General features: G+C 43.7%; 1 protein-coding gene across 1 annotated transcript; it reads right to left on the reverse strand.

The window, feature by feature from the left end:
- Positions 1 to 1,775: 1,775 nt before the first annotated feature.
- On the reverse strand, positions 1,776 to 10,808 carry nr1d2b (nuclear receptor subfamily 1, group D, member 2b). Its single transcript, XM_083981878.1, has 8 exons — positions 10,318 to 10,808; positions 8,293 to 8,523; positions 7,593 to 7,681; positions 6,462 to 6,606; positions 5,422 to 6,152; positions 4,761 to 4,946; positions 4,437 to 4,647; positions 1,776 to 3,490 (listed from the first exon to the last, which is right to left on the reverse strand). Exons 1-8 carry the CDS (start codon positions 10,334 to 10,336, stop codon positions 3,294 to 3,296), a joined length of 1,809 nt encoding a protein of 602 aa, XP_083838004.1. The 5' UTR covers positions 10,337 to 10,808; the 3' UTR covers positions 1,776 to 3,293.
- Positions 10,809 to 26,337: the final 15,529 nt, after the last annotated feature.

Below are 26,337 nucleotides of genomic sequence, written 5' to 3' on the forward strand. Positions count from 1 at the left end.
TCAGTCATTTCTTCAAAGTATGATTTGTGCCAGAGCAGTTGTTGGTCTGTAAGTCTTCTCTAGAGCAGTTGTTCTCAAAGTGGGATCTGGGGACCCCCAGGGGTCTTTGAGAGGGTTCAAAGGGTTCCCCAACTTTGTCTTGAAATTTTACCACTTTTTTCCAAAAATTTCTCTAAATTTTTCCAAAATTTCACGCAATTGGCCCCAATTTGAACATATATTGACTAAAAAAGTAATGCTATTCAGTCACAAATATTTGTGTATTTCTGGTGTTTGTCTCAAAATTTTGTCCAATGGGGTCTGTGGTCTAATTTGTGTAGTTTTACAGGGTCTTGATGTAAAAAAAAGTTTGAGAACCACTGTTCTAGAGTGTAACAGTGTGAGGTAGGGACATGTAACTGACTTCTGTTTATATGATCCTGATGCATCTTCATGTACAAGACCAAAGGTTTAATATTAATGAAATAATAATTATAATTATAACAATCAAACTAAACTTAGGTATCAACATTCAGCCTTGGTTGTTCTTCTGAAGAACTAAGACCCTGATTTGCTCTGCAGCTCAATGTGAGCAGGCTGCAGATGGTATGGGAGTGGTAGTGAGTGGACAGACGCAGAGGAAGCTGCACTGTTGCCATCTGCTGATAGATAGGGACACTACCAGTCCCACCGTCCATGAGCTCTGACTTCCTCCACCTGGATGAGGACCAAAGCCTCTGCTCAACAACCTGTTAATAAAGCTCATCTTAAATTCAATGAGAAAATAAAGAAGATTCAGTCTTTTTAGATTCCCTAGATTCATGCTCAACCTGTTCCTATTTTCATGTATCGAACTCTGAGACGACAGGATGTAGCAGGAGTCTTTTGAATTATAAATCTTCTAATAAAACGTAATCCAGACCATGCAACCTGTGCAGACCTCAAATAACACTCATCAGGCTCACAAGACTTGGTTTAGCAATGAAAAGATTGTTATTTTCATTCATATGATTTCACATCCCAGTCAACAGGAGCTGTCACATGTTCATGTCGAGTCACACTTTAACCGTCTTGTATTCAGTGTGTTGCATCATTTATTTTCCTGGTCTAAGCTGATTGGTTGATCTTATACAAAACCTATTGGATGACACTGAACCAGGACATGCAGTGTGACTGAATGACCATATGGTGGCGCTTATGCATTCTTAAACCCTACCTATCCCTTAAATCAAACCAAATAGTTATGGTTAGGGTTCTTGACAAATAATTCAGTGGTGCAGAAATCTTCAGCTGCAGCTCCAGGACTTTATCAAGATGAGTGACAGTAAAAGTGAGTGAATAAATGTCATGTTTAACATTGCAGAGTCAACTGTAAGTGCTCTTGCTTTCTCTGCCCTTATAGAAAACTTCTCTGGTTTCTCTGGTGCCAAATTCAGACTAGTTTATTTTAAGAACATCTCTAAAATGAAACTGACTTCAGGAAATAGTTTCAAGTCTCTTTAGTTTAATTTTTAATATATTTGATCATTATTTTAGTTAATGTCTGCCATATTTTAAGGCTTCTTAACTTATAAAAATACTTAATATTAAGATGCTTTTATTGTCATTGTATGTCATACAATGAAATTTCCATTTGAGGCATTCCCAAGTACCCGTAGCAGCATTTAAAATAATGTTAATAATAATAATTCATCCTAAAGCCAAAGCAATAAATAATAACAACAATTAATATGACCTAAAAACCTAATAAGGTGATTCTCATTCATTCAAAGACAACACCACTTGACAAAATGAACTGCATTTATAAAATTTATTTATATAGATATATTCATCTATACAGTTATGTATGTATGATAGTATGTATATATTTATATAGAAATCTATGCATACTGCAATCCTTTCACAGAGGAGAACAGAACCACATTTTAGCAATGTTAACACAATGACAGAAGCTCTGGATATGGACAGCCAGACGTTCTGAATTCAACATCGGAAACCAACAGAAAAAAAGATGGCAAAAATATCTGAACACCAGCAACTCAGATGTCACCTGGACTCAGCTTATTTCTTTAAACTACAATCACATCAGTGATATTACAGTCATATTTTATGTGGAATAGTCCTACCTATACAGCTTAACTACACTCAGCTAAAGTCTGTACAGTTTTGTAAAACAGAAATGTTTATTCAAAGCAGGAGTTGCTGGTGACAGCGAGACACGTTTTCTCTGCCATCCAGTGTCCAACAGCAACATGAAGTGTCTGACCAGGAAACTCAACATGACCCGGGACAAAGAGGACAGCTGACACTAGAATCTCAGAGAAAGCTTTTTTTTTTCTTTAAAAGGAAAAAATAAAAGATATACGAGAAGATGCTGAAAGTCCAGAATTCCATTGGTTCAGTCTAACTCCATTTTCACTGTTCCGTGTGTAGAAACCTTGTATCCCAAAGCAAGAGAGTGACACTGATACATTTGATTTGTCAAAATGCCCAAATAATTTAGAAAAATAAGGTAACCTGCAGCTTGACAGGAACACAACTTAGTGCAACTGTGAACTGCATGAAAAAGCTTTCAAATAAGACACTGTCTTCTTTTGCTTCCCAAAATCATTCAAATTAAAACACATTCTTTGATTTCTCTTGGTAGCCAGAACGGAAAGCTGCAACTTTAATCAGCTTAACACCACATTCCTCTCATTGTCGTCTGCTGGAAGAGGACTCCACCTCTGGTCATTCAGTTCCTGGGGTTATTTTTAGGTTTACAACTCCCCCTTTATAACGAGTACAGCACCTATTCATATCAATGAGTGCCACTGAACAATGTACACAAGTTTTTTTTTTTTGTCGTTTTGTTTTTTGACAACTCACTATACAGCTCAAAACAAAAAGCAGTCACATATTGCACTATGAATGCAAAAATACCAGGCTACGCTATACAGAAAAGTGCTTCTATCGTTTGCACAGTCGCAAACGCACAGTATGCTACACACAAACACAGGAAACATGTACATCAATCAATGTGTCTGTATGTACGCATTACCATCACACAGGCAGTTACGCCCTACAGTACAGTACAATAACATTTTATGGTCATCCTCCCCTTTTAAATGTCAGCTTGGAGCTTTAGTTCGGTTTATAGACAGAAGAAACAGAACCAAACGCCCCGAAAACAAGGAGAAGCGTGGAGGTGCAGGTGTGGTCTGGGAGGCTGGTGGAGCTGCTGGTCTCCGGCTGGTCGGCCTCCTGCTTTTTTTTCGGTCACGGGGGGGCCCAGTTCCAGTTTGCGTCTGGGAGTCAAGTACTGGAGGAAAAGTTCAGGAATGGACCTTGAAGGCCAGGAGCTGCTCCGAGTGCATGTTGTTGAGGGAGCGCAGGTCGGGCAGCTTGAGCAGCAGCTTGGTGAAGATGGCCGACTCGTTGGGGTGGTTCTTGGTGATGAGGCTCCGCAGGGCGCGGATCAGCGTTTCCTGCAGGGCCTCCACCGAGTTCACATTCTCGATGCCGGAACGGTCTGGAAGAACGGGATGCAGAGGTTAGAGTCGGGCTGATGTGATGGATGACAGAGATGCTGACTCAAACACATGCTCACTCCTAAAATCCTGACTTTGTAACAACAATTCCATAGTTGCAGTCGCTAAAACTGCTGAGAAGGTTGTTAATCTAGTGACAAACATGCCAAGTTGTCCAGGCACATGGAGGAATTCCTGCAACTTAACCGATGGTGTAACTGAGCTGGCCACATTTAGTTTGTGAGGCTGCTGCAGGCTAACCTTCAAACACAGGGGGACAGATGCCAGAACTTGGGTTACACTCACCTATCAGTTGACTAATGAACTGGTTTTGCCAACATGAGGATTTGGACCAGAAGGGGCCACAACACACAAGTCGATGTGTTTATAGATTTATATTTGAGAAAATGTAGGTGTCTTATAACAAACAAAGATCTTTTTTGTACTTCTGTTGTTTAATCCAATTCTATTTCCACAATAGTTGTATATGTGGTTAAGGTCTACTGGGGTTAGCCTTCAAAGTATTGTGCTGCTTTTAGACCAGTGGTTCCCAACCTTTACAATGAGGAGCCCCATATACATTTTGAATCATTAATCTGATTCTTTTTATTCTATTTTGTTCTATCTTAGTTTGTTTTGTTTTATTTTATCTTTCAATCCATTGTGTCATAATTGTTATCATGTCCCTATAAGCAGGCAGGTTGTAGGTTTTTCTTTCTATTGTCTTTGTTTATACATGATTTTGATTTTCCAATTAGGTGTGTTATTGGGATTTTAAAATGTCAATATGCACAAATATAATTTTGATGACCTCACAACCTCAGAACAGACAAAGCTCAGTGGACCCCCTGACATCTCTGACGCCCCCAGGTTGGGAACCAATGTTTTAGACGATGAATAAACTATGTTGAAGGTGTGTACTGTAGTAGAGCCGTGATGAAAACCCACCTGCAGAGACCAGCACCACAGCAGTGAAGAGGCTCATCTCCTCCTCGCTGAGGCCCAGGTTGATCAGCTTCTCACTGAAGTCGAACATGGAGTTGAGGAGGTCGCTGGCCCCCATGGCCCTCAGGGCGTCCACACTGTACTTCTTCCCTCCCAGGAAGGTGACGGTGCGGTCCTTCACGTCAAAGAGAGAGGCGAAGCGAACCACCAGCACCTGCAGAACACAAACACCGCTGTCAGCGCAGGGACAACAACAACAACAACTGCTGCTGCTCTGTCAAACATGAGACGCATGGGCGAGAGAGAGAGAGAGAGAGCGGTGCGTACCTCGAAGGTGCCGGCCTTCAGCAGGCTGACCTGGTCGTGCTGGGTCAGGTCTCTGAAGCCCGGGATCTTCTTGGCAAACTCCACCACCTCCCTGACGGCGGGGGTGAAGCTGTGGGAGAACTCCTCCCACACCTCGTGGCCGGACTTCTGAGGGTCCACGTAAGGAGATGTGTTCATTGGACAAACCTGAGGACAGGAAGATCAGGAGAGACATGTATGAGGTCCCAAGTTCAAAGTTGGTGGAACAAAAATGAAGTTCGAATTGAGTCTAATTGATTTTAATGGTAAGGATGATGCTGATATTATAAAGAGGCAGCTGCCTGTGCAGGCTGCTGCTAATTCCTAAGAAGTCAGATGTTTCATTTCCAGCTCATCACACCTCATAACGCCCCCAAGTGGCCCAAAAAAAAGAAGTAATGTTTCAGAGGCTGTGATGGTGCTTTAGAAAAGCATCAGACAGCTGCAGCTGATTCACAGCACAAAGACACTAGTGTTATGAACTCATGTCTCCTTGATGAAAAGATACTGGTCTCTGAACTGTTTTCACATGTTTCACTATAATTTTACATTTTATTTCCCTCCCTCTCACTGACTTCAATGGTATTTTAAGGTTTTAATTTCTTAATTCAAGCACGTTCACTGGGCTGTGTGTTTATCTCACCAGGTGCATCCTTTTGCCTTCTCTCCACTGGTGTCCAGTGAAGCCGGCGTGGGCCTGCTCCTGGCTAGCTGCAGCTCTGAAGGCTCCGTGTGCGTAGGCTGGACAGTGGCTGCCAGCGCTCCTGGACAGTCTGAAGGGGCAGTGGGTGGGGGTGTTGCCCTCTGGACCCTGAGGGCCCAGGCCGGAGGACGGGTCCTGGGCCGCCATGGTGACCATGTTGTTACGGTGGTTCCAGGTGTCCTGTCGCTCCTCCTTCCAATGGTTAGTGGCGTTTTGACCGGAGTCAGTGTTCAGGGGCCCCGTGGCGGCGGCGGCGGTGGCGGTGGGGGGCGGGGCCACGGCCGTCAGGCTGCTCTGCTCCTGGTTGTACATGAAGGTCTCCTGGTGGGCCCTGGTCACCGAGCCGATCACCTCCTCTTCGCCGCTGTCGGACGCGCTCGGCGAGGACGAGCTGGGGCTGGTGTCCATCGTCACGGTGGGCTCGGGGTCCGAGCCGCCGTCCGATTGGCTGGAGCGTGGGGAGGAGGAGGGAGAGCAGGAGGAGGCGGAGCCGCCGTCCTCAGAGGTAGGTTTTGTGGTACTGGCTGGCAGTGGTTTGGCGATGGGTAAGGTCTGGTTGCTGTGCAGCTGGCTGTGCAGCTGGCTGTTGTTCATCATGTTGTTCATAGCACTCTGCATCTCCAGCAGCATGCGCTGCTTCTCCCGCTTGGGGATTCGGCCAAAACGCACAGCTGAAGAGAGGAGAGGAGAAAGACTTGTGTTACTCTACTGTCTAGGAGCTTAGTGAATTAAAAATAACCTTGGTTGCATCACAGTGATGTCATCAGGATTATTTTTGACTTGGTTTAGGATACTTTAAATTTATGAAAGAAAAACCTGGCAAGAGCTTTGAAAGGTATCGGCATTTACAACGGAGGACAAATACACTTCTGATATGCTATTCAACATTAATAAATATAACATTGTTGCTCTGCCTCAGATGCTAGCGACTGGTCTGTATGTGTGTATAAGAGGGTGTGGTGGCTACAGCAGATACTCACAGTCTCTGGACATCCCCACCATCAGGCATTTCTTGAAGCGGCACTGCTGGCAGCGGTTCCTGTTGATCCTCATGATGGGGCAGCTCTCGTTCTTAAGGCACTTCTTGTACTGGATGTTCTGTTGGATGCTCCTCCTGAAGAAGCCCTGTGTGTTCACAGACAAACAGTACAGTGTGAAGCCTAAGGTCACGCACACCATTGAGACAAGAGGGAGACAAGCATGTATGTTAAAAGAAATCTGAGTGTAACAGTTTGTGTTGTTGTTTTGTGGTAGTTTTTTTTTTTGTTATTTCCCACTTTTGTCGTTTGTTTTATATGTTTCTTATTTTTGTTATGTCGTCAGCATCTGTTGTGTTTCGAGGGTATATGTTTGGATATTATTTTGGTTCTGATTGCTGTGAAAGGGATCAGCCCCCATTGAAAAATTCTGAAATGTGTTATATAAGTGTTTCGGTTTTTTTTTCAGCAATTTCTTTCTATGTTATCAAGCTTGATTTATTGTGTGTTTGATTAGATTTATCCTCTGTGAGGAAACGTGAGATGTGGGGGTTTGAGTTCTATGTACGTATACTGACGTAATCAAATAAGAAAGAATATCATTTTTTTTTTAAATCTACAGAATTTAGTTTTAAATTGAGTGTTGAATGTTTTTTTTTAAAAAAAATACAATTTTGGCATTTTTAAGTCCATTTTCAGCCAAATCGTTTGTGTTCTTGCAGTTGTGCGTGTTGTACAGTAAAACGGCATAACACTGGCTTATCAATACATCAGAATAGAACACTGAGTGTGTGTGTGTGTGTGTGTGTGTGTGTGTGTTCCTCCTCTAAGGCGTACTGTGGTGTGTTTGTCGCTGCGCACCGCTCCCCACAGTTAACTAGGCCACACAGCAACGTGAAGAATGAGGGGGCTGCTGATATAAATACGGGGAGAGTGGACTAGTTTCACTGAGTCTGGTTGTGGCTGTGCAGATGGTTATGTCTGCAGTGACCCACTTCAACTCCAGTCCAAAGTCACATTTCTGTGTCGCAGTGAAAATGATTCCGATTGGGTGTCTGCAGCATGTTTGCTCTGTGTGTGTGTGTGTGTGTGTCGGAGGATGGGGGGGTTGTTGGTTGAGAACGCTGCACTCACCTTGCAACCCTCACAGGCGTGGACACCATAGTGGAATCCAGAGGCGACATCACCGCAGACCTTACACAGCAGCACCAGGCCGTTGATTTCTGATTGGTACAGACACACATTGTTAAAATCTACCCGAGTTAGATACAACATCACATCTATTTCACATGTGATGTCACAAGTGCAACATCATTTCAAGGTAAAATGAGTCACATTGTTGGCTGGAAATCTTTGAGAGATTTTTGCATTTTATTTTTAAATTTACTTGTTTTTAAAATCAGAAAAATTAAAAGTAAATAATAATAATAATTATAATTTAAAAAAAAAACCGTAATAATTTCAAAATGCATAGCAGGGACTTGAGCTAATGGTTTTACAACATAGAAGGATATGATGCTTAAAGTAGAGCCAGTAGCCTGGAGGCTATAAGATGAACCAGTCCAGCTAAGATAAGTGATCTGCGATGTAAATTGTATAGAAGGCTTTTGTAAGTTATGAGTCAGATTTTATAATTTGCACTATTTTTTCCTTGTATGACCTTTTCCTATTCAGGCAGCAACAACCTTTACTGGAAACTTCCTAAAATTAGCATCCTCTTATTTACTGAGCACAGTTTGATCCCTAATGGGAGGAAGTGTTCTCCACATGAAAAACTCTGATTAATTATTAGATTAATATAATTGGTCTTTGAAAACATGAGTGGTTCTCTTACTTGTGATGCCACATTTAGCAGAGGAGGAAGATCGGCCAGTCTTCTGGGTCCCTGGAAGGCTTTGGCCCCCAGCAGAGAGTGCGGGGTCGGCTGTCTGACCCAGATGGCGGCGGCTGGGTGAGGAGCCGTGGGGCGGGGAGGACGACTGGTAGCTGCCGTTGGAGGAGTCGCTGTGACAGGACTCCGGGCTGGAGGAAGAGCTGGATGAGCTGATATAGGCTATAACGCCTCCTGGTGTAAAATGGAAGAAAAAGAAAATGGGCCATGATGAAAGGGACTGCTGCAACACTCCACAGTGTGCAGCACTTTGTGCTGGGGGGAAAAAATCCATTCATATTTGTCAGGGTTTTTTTTCTTCCTTAAAACAGGCAGGGGAATCTATTTCTCCTACTGTCCTACTAACAAACTGACATTATACCTGTAGCCCCATATCTGTCATTGCTCTGGGCTATACAGCTCTATTATTATCAGATAGCCTACCTACTAAAGCACCAAATCAGGATTAATGCACACCTGAAAATAGTCCCTAGCAAATGCACTACTTCCTTGTGTTTCACTGTAGGCCTGAGTATTAAAAAAAAAACAACAACAAAAAAAACAGTGCTGCAAACAGGTTAGAAACCAGTGAGTGCTGGACTATCTAAAGTGCTGGTTTTGTTTTTATGACAAGAAAAACATGAAATGATCAGTCTTCTCCGTTTATTTCAAATGCTGCATTCAGCCCTGTGGTGACTGAATCCTTTGTCCGTGGCTCATGCGCCCTGCTGTTCCCTTCCCTTGAAATTAAATGTAACTCTAACTCACGACGAGCTTAACATAAAGAGGACAGATCATAATACGACAGCAGCTCCCTCAGCCAGTGGGAAGCGAGCAGACAGGCTGCGGCTGCGGCTGAGCTGTTTTTTCCCCCCTCAACACAGGCTGACCTGATGTCTTCCCCTGCCATTCTCAGTGATTAGGTAACAGCCATTACATAATGTCAACTTCACAAGGGTGTAGTAGGTAGTCTGGCTGGTCCCTGCAGCCACTCACATACAGGCTCCAGAACATCTAGAGGAGGATCCAGTGTTAAATCATCATCTTTATGGCTCCATTTTTTTCAGTCTGGCAGAGCATGCTCTAATATAATTAAGTGTTTGATATCAAGTCAGCAGACACTGCTTAGTTTTAATCTTTTTCAACTTTCGAAACAAATAATATTATTAATATTAATGTGCGAGTTAAAAACATCTGACTTAAGCTTTTATTTTATTAAAAAGAAAAAGCTAATGTACAAATATGGAAAAAATGCAGTCATCAGTTGTGACCCAGTTAAAAACCACGGTCAACCAACTCCTTCCTCCTGTATCTCACTCAGAGAGCCAGTTCACACGGAAACTGACTGGCTGTGTCTATTCTACATGTATTTTCAACAGAAAGACAGAAAATAAAGCTACACAAAGAGCACCGTGTGACGTCCCACGGCTCTTGAATGCACTATAACTTTAGGCGTTTTTTTTTTTCTTTTCTTTTTAACACGCCCCCACGTGGAGCAGGCATATTCTTTCCCCGGGAAAACTGGGTCACCGCTCGCTGCTGTGAGAAGTCTCACGTGTACCGCGGCGAGACCCCACGCCATCTAGCTGGGGGAAATTATGCAATGTCTACGTCACGATGCCGCTCGGCCAATGAGCGGCGACGCACGAGGAGCGTAAACACAGGTACACATGGCTAGGCTGACGGGTCCATGTGAGAGGAGACGACTGCAGTGCTGCTCCAGCCAACTACTTGGGCAATAACAACAGCCTGCTGGCACTCCTAACCCAGTTTAATACCAACACACCGACACACAGCTCGACCTTTACCATTTTAAAAGACCCAAAACACGATATAAACATTTTCAAACAACAGATAGTCCGTGTTAAACTAGTCGTGCTGCTTTGAAGAAGGCTAATTTCACTAACCTAATGCAGGCTGCCGCCACAATATTAATCCCATTACAGCAAACTGGAGTCATTCTACTTGATGTTAAAAAAACACACTCACCAGCTTTGGTTGACTCCATGTCCTTGTGAGTTTGGGGGTTTTCCTCCTCCTCTGCTACCTCAGTGCAGAAGCCGTGTTTCTGTCTTTGGTTCAGCAACTGAAAAGTCGCTGAATGAGTCCGGTTGAGAAACTGTCTTCAAAGCTACAACATTTAAATGGACGTCGTGGAAAACTTGTTAAAGACCGTGAAAAAGCAGCGGTCGGTTCGGTCGGCAGTGTCAGACTAACGAAGAGACAATTTCACAGGGAGGAAAAAAATCTCATGTCAAACCGAAGCTGTAAGTTTTCAGAGAGAGTGGGTTTAAACGACACCCAGAGAGCAGTTTTTCTTCGTCCTCGGTTCTGAACCGAACGAGAGAAGTCGAGACTCGTCTGTCTTCACTAAAACCGAGTTAAATCTACAAACGAGCCTTATTCCATTCAAAGTGGACGCGTAGCAGGGCGCAGCTCCAGTGATGTGGAGAACGGGCTTTGCAGTGACTGTTTCGAGTAGCGATCAGTGTGCAAACATGTGACCTATTTCATCGGCTCCTCCTTCTCTCGCTGCACTGGTGTCAATGTAACCCACTGACATACTTTCACCAGTCAAAGTGAACAAAGACAGTTGGCCAGTACATGTGACCAACAAAGACAAGTGCGTTGCACCGAACTAATCACTTGTTGTTGATTCAAATTTATTCATTCTTTTTCATTAAAGGACAGCCAAAGCTAGATTTAAAAATGGCAAACAAAATACTTTGTCAAATACTTTTTCCCCCAACAGGTTTAATTTTTTTTTCTCTCAATCACTTTAAAATTCCATAATTTATTAATTCAGTCAACTGATTGTCAGTTAGTCACTAAATTGGATTTTTTAAAGGTCCAGTGTGTAATAATTGGCAAGGTTTATTGTCAAAATCTGAATATACTACTCATGAATATATTTGTATAAGTGTATAATCGCTATAAAATTTGTTTGGTTATAGTAGCCTTATAATAATACAGGGTCTTGCTGAGAGTGTCACTCGCGATCTTGTACCGCCATGTTTGTACGGCAGCCCGTAAAATCCAGCCAGCTAGAGAGCACGTTTCGTGAGTTTCACGTTCATAAATAAACCAATGAAGAGGAAGGCTGAATGAAAGAAGGAGTAGGAAACAGCAGACATATTATAAAATGGATTAGATCACCTCATCAGTCTACACACTGGACCTTGAAAGAGGAACCATGCAAGATTTTTACCTTAACTTTGCTACATTTTTACCTTAATTAAACAGCTTCAGAGTACTAGTGATGGTCAGATAAATGACTTGTAACTTGTTCCAGGGAAAATGGAGGCTCTCTGCCTTCCACCTAGCGTCTCTTGGCTGTAAACCAACCTTGTAAGATCAGAGCCTCCGACCCGGTGTCCCAGCTCTCATCTTGGCAGCACCACGAGTCACGACACAAACTCAGGCCGTAACCTGTAGTAATCTCTTGTTTATGACAGATAAAACTACACCAATAAACACATCATAACAGTGGCGTGCACAGACTTTTTGAAGGGCAGGGGCGAAAAGGAAAAAAAGGGGCACCTAATAGCGCGTCCTCGCCACTGAAGAGGGCACTTTAGCACACGTTTTGGCTTCCCTGAAGGCACTTTAACACATGTTTTAGCTCCCAAGAGGCCACTTTAGCACATGTTTTGGCTCCGAGATGTGGCTCCTAGAGGGCACTTTCAGGGCTGCCAAGTTTCAGAAAATGACAAGAGTGAGACTGTAGCGACATGGTGCGTTTGGCCGGCGACCACAGGTTGGCGGCGAAAATTTTTTGGCCTTTTTAACATCGATTTGGCCTGTTTTAATATCGATACCTTAAGACTAAAAAAACGTCGATTTGGCCTGTTTTAACACGTGTTTTGGCCCCCAAGAGGCCACTTTAGCACACGTTTTGGTTCCTAGATGTGGCTCCTAGAGGGCACTTTCAGGGCTGCCAAGTTTCAGAAAATGACAAGAGTGAGACTGTAGCGACATGGTGCGTTTGGTGGTCGCCGGCGAAAAAAATTTGGCCTTTTTAAACGTTGATTTGGCCTGTTTTATGATATCAATACCTTAAGACTAAAAAACATCGATGTGGCCTGTTTTAACACGTGTTTTGGCTCCCAAGAGAGCACTTTAGCACACGTTTTGGCTTCCAAGGGCACTTTAACATGTGTTTTGGCTTCCAAGAGGGCACTTTAACATGTGTTTTGGCTCCTAGAGGGCACTTTAGCACACGTTTTGGCAACCATGAGGGCACTTTAGCACACGTTTTGGCTCCTAGAGGGCACTTAAGCACGCGTTTTGGCTCCCAAGAGGGCACTTAAGCACGCGTTTCAGCTCCTAGAGGGCACTTTAGCACGCATTGTGGCTCCTAGAGGGCTCTTTAGCACACGTTTTGGCTCCTAGAGGGCACTTTAACACACGTTTTGCCCCCCATGAGGACACTTTAGCACGTGTTTTGGCTTCCAAGAGGGCACTTTAACGCGCGTTTTGGCTCCCAGGGGGCACTTTAGCACGCGTTTTTCAACAATTGGGCCACGAGGGGGGGCGACCGCCCCCCCTGCCCCCCCCCTGTGCACGCCACTGCATCATAATGTTATCCACCACTCCATGGATTTCTTTCTCGCCGGCTTCATTGAAAACAAATGCACATGGTCGGGAGGAGGGTTAGCAACACAGAGGAAAAGCAACCAGACTTGCGTAGTTCCCCTTTAAGACCACATTTTCTCTGGTATATTAAGGCAATTAACAAGGAGGATATTTTAATTGTCATTGTCAAAGTTTGAGACACTCCCCAAAACTGTGGATAGTTGTTAATATAGCCTAATATCTGCTTAACGATTTGAGTGGAACATTAGATCTGTGAAAAATCTAGTTGAACGTGCTTTGAGTTGGACTTGATGACCCATGTTGTCCCAGACCACTTGTTCTCTCCATTCTCTACTTAAAGCAGAAGTAAGCAATATATTTGTGTTAATATAAGTCTTATATCTTCCGACAGCAATCACTTACATAGAGTGTTTGGACCGAAACACGGGTCTGTCAGTCACTCTGCTCTGCTCTGAGCCGAGGAGAAAACTTTTCTCGTATCCTACAGTTTTTATCCAATGAGGAGAGAGAACGGCATGCAGGGCTGTGTGTGCAGCCAAGGGATGCGCGTGAATGTGGTGACGTAGGGACGAGGACTGTTACGGTGCGTTCAAGGCAGCCCGTAACTCGTGTTTTTCCGACCTGTGAAGTCATACCAGTTCGATCTGGTACGAGTTCACGGGTCGGAAGTTACGAGTGGCCGTTATAGTGACTTTCACCGGTAAAACAGGTCGGAAAAACACCAGTGGGTTGCCTGGAACGCTACAAAATCGTAAGTTGTGACTTGAAGCTGTAATTTACGGTTTCAAAAGCCTGCCTGGAATGCAGCATTAGCCAAAACGACCGGATCGCTTACTTCTGCTTTAATATTATCATACATATACATAAATACATTAATATTGAGAGGCATTAAGGTTGAGAGACTGGTCCTTGGTGGTCATTGTTTTTCAAGTACCGTAGTTCTTTGGTTGGCTCCTTCTCCACAAAGATGTAAATCTGAAGGTACAGCATGTCTCTGTAGGACAGAGTGGTACTTGGCCTGGTTGTAGTCAGTTTGGTCCAAGTGTCCAATTCTAAAAGCAGGAAAAACATCCCCAGACTTGAATATTACAACTATCTCTGTCAGTTTGGCGCACTGTTGTATCTGTCTCGTCTGACCTTGCACACACCCTCTCTTCTTGTTATAAGTCTCATCCTTAGATTCATGAGCTAAGTAAGACTTTTTGCAGTCATGCACAGTGAAATTCCAGTATTTCTCAGCCCATCCCCAGGCCCTGTTTGCCCCACTTGAAAAGAAATTTAGCAAGTCATCTGAGACAACCAGCAGTATTATGATTTGAGTTGTGGCCTTTGTTGAGCAAAGTCTATGCAGCTGTGATGAAGTTGCTTTTCTGTCACTCAGTGAGCAATTGGTCTTGTGGTTTGGATATAACCGTATGTAAAGCATTTCAGAGTTCTGTGCACTCTGATGCTGTTTCACTGCAGTCACAATGCTGATTAGTGAGCAATGGTCTGCTGGAAACCTGAGGCACATGAGACGTATGACTGACGTGTGACTGCTAGTTGAGTTACTTCAACAAGCCTCTGATGAGTAGATCAAATCCTCCTCCTGAGTCACTGCCTCAAATGTGCTTAGATTTGTTTTCTGATCCAGAGTATTGTTCATTTTTCATGACATAACACATTATGTTGTAAATGTTTCTAAATGTTCAGATATTCTGATTATTTTCAAGCGTATTTACTAATATTGAAGCTTTTAATATTGAAGTTTATTGTAACTTTAAAACAATACGGCCACGGTTACCCAATGGGGTCATCAAGTACAGATGACCACAGACCAAGGCAAGCAAAGGTCATGCACATCTACAGTATGACTGACCTTTAAAGGGATAGTTCACCCAAAATTGAAATGTCACTCATTATCTACTCACCCTCATGTCGACTAAGGGCTGGGAGAAGTTTCAGAGTTATCCGTGGCTTCTCTGAGTTACAGGGGGTCTCGGTGTAGCACTGCATGTCCATATAATGGTTGCAAATGGATACCAACTGTCTTCGTAACAAAAAGACACACCAAAAAACATCCAAATACCTCCATGCTGCTCGTATGTAATGTCCGTCTTGTATTGAAGACAGTTGGTATCCATTTGCAACCGTTATATGGACATGCACTGCTACGCCAAGACCCCCTGTAACTCAGAGAAGCCACAGAGGACTCTGAAACTTCTCCCAGCCCTTAGTCGGCCTGAGGGTGAATGAGTGAAATTTCAATTTTGGGTGAACTATCCCTTTAAATGGGATGAAGCGCAACAATTAACTCACTGACTTTTGTCACTGACAATATGGTTCATATATACTACAGAAATATGAGTTGAAAATTCAACTTGTCACCTGATACCTGAGAAGCATAAACATGTATAATACCTCTACCGCTGAATGTTCACTCCCCCATTGTTTTTCATATTCACAGGATGTGGCAGCAGTAGAAGAGGGGAGGGGGAGGGGGAGGGGGAGGAGAGCTCGGGCTGGGACAACAGGTGAGACTGACAGCACACACTGGAAATAGAGCCTCCCACTTGTCATTAGGGCTAGAGGTGGCCTTGGGTGGTGGAGGTGCTCAAGTGGCTGTAGATGAGGGACCATGTTTGGAAAATGTGTCCTGTACATAATTCCTAATGTCCTGGTTCCTCAGAATCTATGTTACGTCCATCATTTTGGTAAAGTAAACACTAACTACAGTATCCATGAGCACCATTGGTCAGTAAGGCAAGGCAACTTTATTTGCACAGCCCATTTTTACAAGCAGTTTGTCTTTACACAGATTCATAACAACATCCTCTGCCCCTTAGATGCTCACATCCACTGAGGAAAAACTCCCAGGAGAAACCATGAGAAACCTCAAGGGAGAGGGGTTCCCAGAGATGATGCCATCTCTGCTGCTCTTCACCCATCCCTCACACACCTGGACTCAAGAAACTCATACATCAGAATGCTGTTCATTGATTTCAGTTCAGCATTCAATACAATCATCCCCCAACAGCTCATCACCAAACTGGACCGGCTGGGCCTAAACACCTCGCTGTGCAACTGGCTGCTGGACTTCCTGACTGGGAGACCACAGGCGGTACGGGTTGGCAGCAACACATCCAGTACCATCATACTGAACAGCGTTTATTAAAGCCCCAGTATGTAGGAATTCCCCCCATCTAGTGGTGCGGTTGCATATCGGAACGTATTCTTGATGTTGCATTCACGTGAAATCGGGCAGACGTCAGACAGACAACAGACGCCGCATGTAACAGGATAAACAAGCCTCTATGTAAACAAGTGGTCCGCCAGCTCGAGGCAAAACAATACAGGTGTGACAATATGTTGTCATGGTGATGTCGTATTGTTTACCTGACCCACGTTTTACCGTCTTTCTCTCGTCCAGTAAAATGACATCCGGTTGGTTTGCCGACGGCGTCATTCAGGTGCCTGACTGCACCTGAATGCAGCAGAGCTAATGGACTGTACAGTTCACATTCAGACTGAACTGAGATGTTACAGCTTTCTTAGACAATTTGGTATCACTCAATACTTGGAGGAATTAAGTGCTTATGGCTGCGTATTTATCTGAAAGCTCTGCCAGGAACTCATATGCATTGATGAATATTGTACCGAAATCCAGTATCATCTTACTGTGACTATTGACTGCTGTGTCCCTCCCGCTTCTTTTGCATCTCTTCCTGAAAACTATTTTTAGCGATGGCTGCAACAGCAGGGCCAGCCTGTGTGTGTGTGTGTGTGTGTGTGTGTGTGTGTGTGTGTGTGTGTGTGTGTGTGTGTGTGTGTGTGTGTGTGTGTGTGTGTGTGTGGTCCTGCCGCTGCTTCTTAAAACAAAACCTAGAGTAAACATTGTAAAGTGACACTGAACACTGTTCACACTGGGGTTGCATTGGAAAAAATCGGATCTGAATCTGATTCAGGACCACATAGGATAGGCCTGAATCTGATTAGAAAATGTCAGATTCAATGCGACTTGTGCTGTTTACACTGTGAAAAGCAAATCGGATATGGGTCACATTTGAGCAAAAAAAAATCGGGTTCAGGTCACTTGTAACTGCAGAGTGAACGTAGCCTATAGTGGTTACTAGTTAGGGTCCGGGAAGCTGAACTGCCAGGAATTCTTCTTCTTCTTCTTCTTCTTTCTTCCGAGGAAATCATACTTCCCATGGGCGAAAACTCACCAAACTTAACAGAAATGTCCGACCCCATATGCCCCTCCAGGGGGGGGGGGCACATCAACATTCACCAAAATGTAGCCTCAATACTACTGAAACGTTTATCCACTTATTACAACTGTAAAACTTATAAAACCTCCCACAATTTTTGCTCAATTGTCACCAAACTTGCTAGGGAGCATCTTCAGACTGTCCTCCACAAAACTTGTTTCTCAGATTTTTGATTTATCAAAGATTGAGCCTACAGTGCATGAAAACGTTTGACTGTAAACATATACTATCCAATTCTTCAATCTTCCTGAAAGAAAATGACAATAATTTGGAGCCATGGTTGATGAAGTTTGGCAAATATCAGAATTTTATCTCAAAAACTGTAAAGACACAACACACATTTAAACACTCATAATAGACAGAGAATATTTGTGCAATACAAATACTACTAATAGAGGCAGGTTAAAACATACATTTAGTGAATCAGGTTTAAAAATATAGACGTTGAACCTGAACGCACCCTCACACCCCCCCACTCCCTCTCTGGACACAGACTGGGCCTCATCAGGGCCTGATTGGGCCCCCCAGGTGCTGCTAATGAGTGTAATTAGAGCAGAGGCCACGGGGAGCAGCAGTATAAAACCAGAGCAGCTCCACTCAGTTGACAGACCAGACTGTCAGTCTCCACTATTCACTGGCTGCTGAAGACGAACTGCTGAAACGCCACTGCGATGTTAGAGTCAAACATGGCACCTGGACTGGCTTTGAGGTAAGAGGAACTGTTTTTGTGTTTTTAAACGTCTCCTTAAAGTGACTCAGTTTCGGCTCAATTTTACATTTAGGAGCAAAAATAAACATCTCTCACTGTTTCAGGGTTTCTTGGATCTGTCTGCTGTTGAGCTGTGCTGCTGCTTTTCCTGCAACAAAGGGAGGTAAAGTAATTTCTTCACTTTACAAATTAGTCAGCTTTTAGGACTCTGAACAAAGAAAATGCATACGTAACTTGAGTTTCATAGTTGATACATCTTCACATGTATTTTGGTAAACTTCTGCAGCTCCTAAATCACTTAATATGCCACCAACTCTAGAGTTCTAAACTGAGAAACCTTTCAAAATGCTGTTGACAAGTCTATGCACAAACTGAAGCTTATTCTTGACTCTCCCATCCTGTCCAGACTATAACTATCCCTACACGGCTACCTGGAGCAACAGTGGCAGTTCTGGCTCATCAAACTCTCCTTCTGGCGGTTCTCATCCTCTCATGATGCCCCTGTCACAGCCCCAGGCCCCAGCCCAGGCCCCAGCCTCTACATCCAGCTTCAGTGCTCCCAGCTTCCCTGTGCAACCTCAGCCTGCAACCTCCAGGTTTGCACCTTCTCATGGCAATGCTCCAGCCCTCCATATGGGTGATGGCCCCATGCCTTACAAAGGTGGCTCCAGTGCAGGCTACCCAGCCCCCAGGAATGATGATGGCCCCATGCCTTATGGAAGTGGCTCCCGTGCAGGCTACCAAGCCTCTAGGAATGTCGATGGCCCCATGCCTTACAGAGGTGGCTCCAGTGCAGGCTTCCCAGCCGTCCATATGGGTGATGGCCCCATGCCTTACAGAGGTGGCTCCAGTGCAGGCTCCCCAGCCGTCCATATGGGTGATGGCCCCATGCCTTATGGAGGTCCAGATACATCTTTGAGGCCTTCACAGCCTGCAGGAGAAGCCTACGTCTCAGCCCCTGGCTTTTTACCCCTTCCACCTCATCCTTTCCCTGAATTCAGTTGGGAAGCAGTACCTGAGACCCAGGGTGAGACCCCGAGTGCGACTTCTCCTCTGCTGCCTTCAACCTACATCATTCAGACCAGCAATGGCTTCCAGCGTGCACGGGACTTCCACTCCCACATGCAGTATTCTCCCGAGTACCTTCCTCCACCCATCAACCCACCCAATGAGAACAATGCTCCAAGCCACGCTCCAAGCAAGCTTCAACCATCCACCCCCCGCATTATACCACCTTTTTTCTTACAGCCCTAGTAACATTATCCCTTCTCATTGTCTTGCAGGGTTACCCTGGGACTGATCTTCAGTCTGGTCAAACTAGTTCCACATGTGGAATGTAAAAGTGTTAAATAAAAACTAAAAATCAATATTTGTTGGCTCTTTGAACTTGTATAGACCGCACTTCAACTTCTCAGCACACTTATGCTCTGGTTTAAACTGCCTCAAAGACTTGACAGTGAAAGTGTTTGAGACCCAGAATTGACCCTTCGCGTAAGCCCCGCCCCCTTGGTTACTGTTGCTACGGCGGGCAAGCTTTCACTCCCTGCCATGCTCCTGGCTAGGGATGCACGATAACATTTTTTTGAAACCGATACCGATAACCGATAACTTTCCGCTTCTGAAGGCCGATACCGATACCGATAACCGATAACATACCTGGAGATTAGAAAGACTAGTCAGGACCTAACATATCGTGACAGTTTTGACTCTTTAAATGAAGATATTCTATTAACAAGCCTTTCAAACATTTGCTAAACTATTTGATATCTCAATGAACATCTATTTAAATAAGGTGCATAACTTATTGATATAAAAAATAAAATACTCTAGAACTGATTTTATTATATTTATAATCATTTTATTTTACTCATTTAAAGGGACAACGAGGAGTTTTGGAAAAGCGAAGCGTTTTCACACTACATTTATGAGCCTCCGCGCGCACCGTACATTTCTTTGACCGGGCGCAAGACGGACTCATGTTTTCATTCATCAATAATTAAAGTCAGAGGTTCAAAGAGGCTCACATACCACCGTAGTTCCGACCATAAACGGCGATTCAGCTGCGTTATTCTCATGATTCGCAACGAAGGAAACGCTGGTCGGCTCGACCAGCACTTCCGCCACCACTAATAATAACAAAATAACGATAGAGACAGAACGATATATTTATCGATAATGGGCCCATTAACAAGTGTGGGTAGCGGAGATTCATCCACATTAACGTGAGACTTTTTTATTACCGAATAGAAACTCCTCGTTGTCCCTTTAAAATAAATACCGACATTGTACATTGTGCATCCCACAAGGTAAAAAAGCCTGACTGGTTCCATACAAATGAATAACTATCAGAGAGAGAGAGATTGTGTCTGTGTGAGAGAGAGACAGACAGACAGTCTGTCTGTCAGAGTGTCTGTGTGAGAGGGGGTGGGGGGGTACAGGGGTGTGTGTGTGGTTGAAGGGGAGAGAGAGGGAGAGAGTGTCTGTGTGTTTGTGTCCCGGTGGCTTCTTACAGTTAGCTTTATGTTGCTAGCGTTGTTAGCATCGTCCTCGTAGCTTTGAAAACTCCGTCGGAGCGACGCTCATGTTTCAGGTGACTGACCAGGTTTACTCGCGCTATTTTCCCTCCTCGTGGAGCTTCCTTGGAACAGTTATTACAGATATCCAGCGAGCTGTCTTCTTTATTACCCCCCCACATTAGCGCCATCATGTTCTGTTTACAAACCCAGTACGCACATTGTGCTGCGTTCATGTGTTGACGGGAATTCCCAGTTCCCTTTTTGCGAGCCGTTCTTCAGACCTTTTTATGTTCATATTTCTATGGTTTATGTGTAATAAGGGTAATTGGTAAAATATTGTGGATAAGACGTTGATCAAGTAAAGTCGGCAACTACCAAAATTATGACCGAGTTGACGAGTTGTTTTCCGAAATGAGGGACTATTCTGATTGCCGTCAGAAAGTTGTTTTTCCGATTATAGGGAGGCCACTTGAACGCAGCATTCACTGCAGGCCGCAGGTATCATGTAGGAGTAGAGCAGAGCGCTCTGAGTGAGAGCGCTTGGTAAAAAAAAACGACCCATACCGCAGTGCTGACAAAAAATATATAATAAATCTTATCGGGCCGATAAGTTATGATATCGGATTTATCGAAATTACGTCATAATTTCCTGATATCGGGCCGATAATTATCGGGCTGATAACTATCGGACCGATAACTATCGTGCATCCCTACTCCTGGCAGTATTTGGTATCGATTTCAAAGGAAATATCAGCAAATTTCTGGATAAACTGTTCTGAGATAATAGAGAGAAGAAGTCACAAAGATCATTCATAGTTTTCAGTGACGTGACTCGCGCAGGAGGATAAAACATCTGTTCAACGACACGACTGGACAATGTACAGAGCAGCAGTAAGGACCGGTAATTTTACCGTCTATCAACCCACGAAGACTTAGGTCATCTCACTGGTCATGAAACGTTGTCAAACTGCAAGTTTTTGGGCGATTGTGAACCACATACAACTTTCGCTGCTGTTTTTTTTTTCTCCCACCGCTGTATCAGTCAGTGAAAGCAGTCCCTGCCTGGACGATCCCTCGCCTAAAAGCCCTAAAAGTACAGCTGTCATTTCGGAGGTGAACATATGGTTATCCCCATATTTACACTTGCTCAAGTCGAAAAAAAAGTCTGCTCGTATCCAGGGTTCTAAATTAACACCCGCCAACCCGCCAAATGCGGGTTAAAAATCATTTTGGCGGGTGTTAATAAATACTTACTAGCCAGTTTGGCCGGTGGTGCGTGAGGCAATCATCACGGCCAGAGCCGCTCTACTGTTCTCAGTCATTTGTCCCCCTGGCAGTACTACATTTACCATGAACACTGCATGCTACGTGATGACGTATCAGACGCCCATTGGCTGCGCGCAGGCCGGTGTTTCACGCTACAGCAGAGAGGAGACTCCAACCCGTCGCTCGCGACTCACACCGGCCCGCTTGGTTGAAGCGTGTGTGCGTGCATGGGACCGTTCAGATGCAACGTGTAGACGTGCCACATGCCCGCTCACAACGAAAGTGAAGCCGTAGCGGCGGCAGACGATACGTCGCGGTTTGTTTGTTTTTTCGTGCATGTTCGCGGTGCACAGATGAAAAAGCTCAACTTTTTGGGAGGCAGCAAGCAAACTGCATGTCATGTGAACCGATCAGCTGCACGGACCTGCTTCTCCTGCAGCGCATGCTACCTGGCTCTCAGTGCTTGTTGTCGGTGTTGTGTCAAACCCTGGTTCCCTGTCCAGCTGGTTCTCTCCTACTGTTTCCCACAGAGCTCTGCCCCCACATGTAGAATGTGTTTTATAGAAGAGAAACACTGAAATATCCCTCATGTCCACCTCTCAGTCTTAGCCCAGTCCTTCATTGACAGTAGTTACTGGACTAGTTTTTTTTGTTTTTTTTGTCTAGCTAACAGAATACAGTTGTGTGTAAAACTGAATAAATAAATAGCCTAAATGATAAAATAAAATAATAAAAACAGGATTTTAGGGTAAGAGTAGCTTATAAGGTTTGACATCACACATTACCTGTACTTAATCATTTGCAAAGATGTACAAAGACATTTAGGCTACAATGTGATGAAAAAAAACACAGTATGAACGTAAATAATCTCTCTTATTTTCACCGGAAAAAATTTGGCTAGTGGAAATTCTGATTGGCTGGTAACTTTAGAAAGTTACCAGCCAAATTGGCTGGTGATCTAAAAAGTTAATTTAGAACCCTGCTCGTATCTGAACATCTCTATATTGCTGCTGCCGCCACCGCCATAGTAGCAGCAACAACATCCTTCTCTACAAACAAATGTTTTTCGTCCTAGTCTCAAAATGTGTCCACAAAAGCAAACGTAATGACTCACTGCGGAAAGCTTGCCAGGCCTATAGTTACGGTTGCTAACGTAGGATTGGACTGGACAATAGCCGTTTGTGGGAGGAGTTGGCGAAGGGTCAATTAACACTGCAGACCAGTTTCAGTTTCTCTTATGTCTTGACATTTTTAGCTCAAATCATTCGGGGGTATTTCCTCAGTCAATGTGAGGGTATTGGGGCAGAGGTTTTATGATGTGTAAACCCTTGAGACAAACTGTAAAAATGGCTAATGCAGCAAAATATTTATCGGATGTTACATTGCGTCATGCAAAACCTCTGCTCCAATTGCAATGACCTGCAGGAGGGCAGCATAACCCCTTGGTCACACTGCACGCGGAAGTTGAGCGCGCGCACTGCGCGCGGCTTCTCGGGCGCTTGGGTGGTCGCACTGGGAGCGTACTTCTTCTCCTCTCTCCGCGCCCGTCAGACATCGACTGCAGTCGTTCATACTCGTATTCACTCGGTTTTCCACACACACGTCATTTTAAACGTGTGTGTGTGTCCCGTGTGCAGACGCAACTGACAAATATGTATAGACGGACAAGCAACAACTTAATTAATCATCATTTTATTTTATTTTGAAAATTGACCGGATTCTCTCGCCTTTTCTGTGCCCGACTTCCTGTCTGGTACGATCTGGTCTACCCAGCTTGACAGACGGCGCCCTTGGCGCGCGCGGCTCGCATGAAAAATAGAAATGAACCGATCTGAAGCGCTGCAGGCGCGCGCACTGCGCTCCACAGCGCGAGATGTGCGACCAGGCAGACCGGTTAACATGTGCGCCTATCTGAAACTGCCTCCGCTCCAGGGCGCTGCGCTTCGGTTCCGCGTCCAGTGCGACCAAGGGGTAACAACAGCCAGTGTACAGCCTGCTGGAAATCAAGAGGAAGAAGAATACACAGGTGTGCGGACTTGGTGTGTGGCTCGCTGCCACCTAGGCTCCTGGCATGCATACAGCATTGAATTACACAGACTTTTGCTGTATGCATGCGGATTTCCACCCCAAAAATGCTCGTTTAAGCGTGGAATAAAACTTTTGTGTTTTCTGTTCAGATCGTTTCCGCATAAACGTAGCCTAAAACTGCCTCACCGTCAGCTTGTTAACAAATGCATACCGCTGTCTGAGTGTGGCTTAATTTCAGATTGGAGCAAAATAAATCTGATAGGGCTTTAACCAGCAATTCCTTGTAACTTATCTTGGGGTTTTTAGACTGTCCTTTTGGATGGAAATAATAACATTGTTACTGCTATGGAAAATCTAAACATGTTGAAGACTGCAGTGGCTCCAATTTACCACTATGGCTTTTAAGAGTTAAAACATGACACTGGAGGAAGCATGAACCCAAGTCATTTGACCTCCATGTTTTTAGGGTCCGATTCTTCTTCTTCTGAGGAAATCCTACTTCCCATGGGCGAAAACTCACCAAACTCTACAGAAATGTCCGACCCCATGGGGGGGAAAGATTGAGCCTACAGTGCATGAAAACGTTTGACTGTAAACACTACTGTAAACATATACCATCCAATTCTTGCTAAATACATTTTCAATCTTCCTGAAAAAAATTGACAATATTTTGGAGTTGTGGTTGATGAAGTTTGGCAATTATCAGAATTTTATCTCAAAAACTGCTCAGTGAGTTAGGAGCTGGTTCTTGGTGCCAGATGATGTGGGTTCAAGACCCAACATGGGTGATAATAAGAATACATCAAAATACCACATAGTCTTCGTGAAACAAATGTACAAAAATTTTGAGTCATGGTAGAAGATGTTGACAAAAACATATCAGAATTTTACCTCAAAAACGTATTTTTTTTTTTTTTTTTTACAGTGGTTTCAAATCTGCCTGCACGACAGTGAATGGCTTACTCAATTTGTGAAGCCACTGTTGAACTGCCAATTAGCTCAGTGTGATAGATAATGGTCTTTGGTTCCAGAAATTGCAGGTTCAAGACTCAACTAGTGGAAAATGAACATTATAAGGTCAACTGTCTTGTCTTCCTATTCTCCCGTTTGTTGCTCAGAATTTGCCTAAATTTGCCAAAAATAGCCCGTATCCGACCCATCGCTGCTCAGAAGCTATAATGATGTATTAGTTTTCCTTTGAAAATATGTCAGTGTTGTTTTAGAAAACTTACACTTCATGAAGTTGAGTGTAAATGCTAACAAATAAAGAGCTCTATATTTGACAATAGTTAAAGTCCACATTGTGTTCTTTGCAGCTTTGCCAAGAATCCTGAACTGCTCATGAAACAATGTAAACACTTCTCTTGGTAGATTTTAAAGTGTAACCAGTTTGTCAAAACATGACTTGTTGTTTGTTCACAGTGAAACACACACAGCCTGTGGTCTGTTTTTTTTTTTCCATGTGACCTCAATTTGAAGCACAACAAATTAAAGCACACTAGAGAGAAAAATACTAACCCCTAAAGCTGACCTTAATTTAATAACAAGCTGATGCAAGACTAAAACACAACATGACAATGTAAATTGTATCTCTAGTTTATGCCTTTTATCATTCTAGATTCAAACAGCCACTTGCTGTTTGTTGCATGCAACTACTGCATGCAACAAACAGCTACTCACACATTCCCTCTTTTTAGTAAATATTTTGTCATTTAGATGCACATGAAACAGAATAAAAACAATTTATAAGCAGATCAAAAAGGGTTAATAATATAATTTAAAGTAAATAATGAATTAGATTTGATATATTAAATGTTGTTTAATATTGATTGCAGACTTAGTGCACAATGAATTGTCAAAAATGAAGCCAAACTGTCTTAGCCCTACACTATTACATTTACATACTAGTTGCTGCTGTAGCAGTTTTTATGCTTGTCCATCTCAGTGATTCCTTTCAAATTTGGCACAAATCTTCATTTGACTTAAGGATGAGCTGATTGCAGTGTGGTGGTCACAGGTCAAGGTCAGTTTGACCTCATGTGAATGCAATCTATCAGGAACACCCAGAGGGGATTTCATGACATCTGTCACCAGCACTGCATATTTGGCTGTGTTCAACAATAAGAAAAATTGCAATTGTTTGTGTGTTGTCATCCTAAGACCATTAGGTTGTAACTTAGGGCACACTAACACTAGGCAATTGTACCATGCCCAAGCACATTTGCCCCCTAAAGTCGGATTATAAGTACGGCCCACTTCCCTGGCCCAGTCCGGTTGGGAGACGTGTGCTTGAGCACGGTACACTTGGTCACACCTACGCAACACGTGAAACATAGTTTTCGGGTTCGTTCTCCATTGTGCTGCTGCACGTGTATAATCAACAGTCATTTAAAGCAACTACAAATAACTTTTAACTGGAGAAGCCTCTGGTTTCTGCTGATGTCTCTGTATGACCTATAACAATAAATGAGGCCATCGGTGGGAAGATAAGCTATTTCTAAGTAGTGCAACTCTAAACCTTCGGGAGGCAGTGTGGTCAGGTCATTTACGGCACTCCGCCAGCCAGATAAGCATCTTCACGACAATACACGTTAGAGCTCATGGGAAATGCAGTCTTCATTTCGGCAAAATATTACCACTTTTG

The sequence above is a fragment of the Trachurus trachurus genome (assembly GCF_905171665.1).
Source record: "Trachurus trachurus genome assembly, chromosome: 11".
NCBI lineage: Eukaryota > Metazoa > Chordata > Actinopteri > Carangiformes > Carangidae > Trachurus > Trachurus trachurus.

Bases quoted from the DNA above. Each gene is read 5' to 3' on its own strand.
- nr1d2b (XM_083981878.1), bottom strand. The intron at 4,648-4,760 runs GTACGCACCGCT...TGTGTTCTGCAG, and splicing joins TGAAGGCCGGCACCTTCGAG to GTGCTGGTGGTTCGCTTCGC. The intron at 3,491-4,436 runs GTGGGTTTTCAT...CCGTTCTTCCAG, and splicing joins TGTGGTGCTGGTCTCTGCAG to ACCGTTCCGGCATCGAGAAT.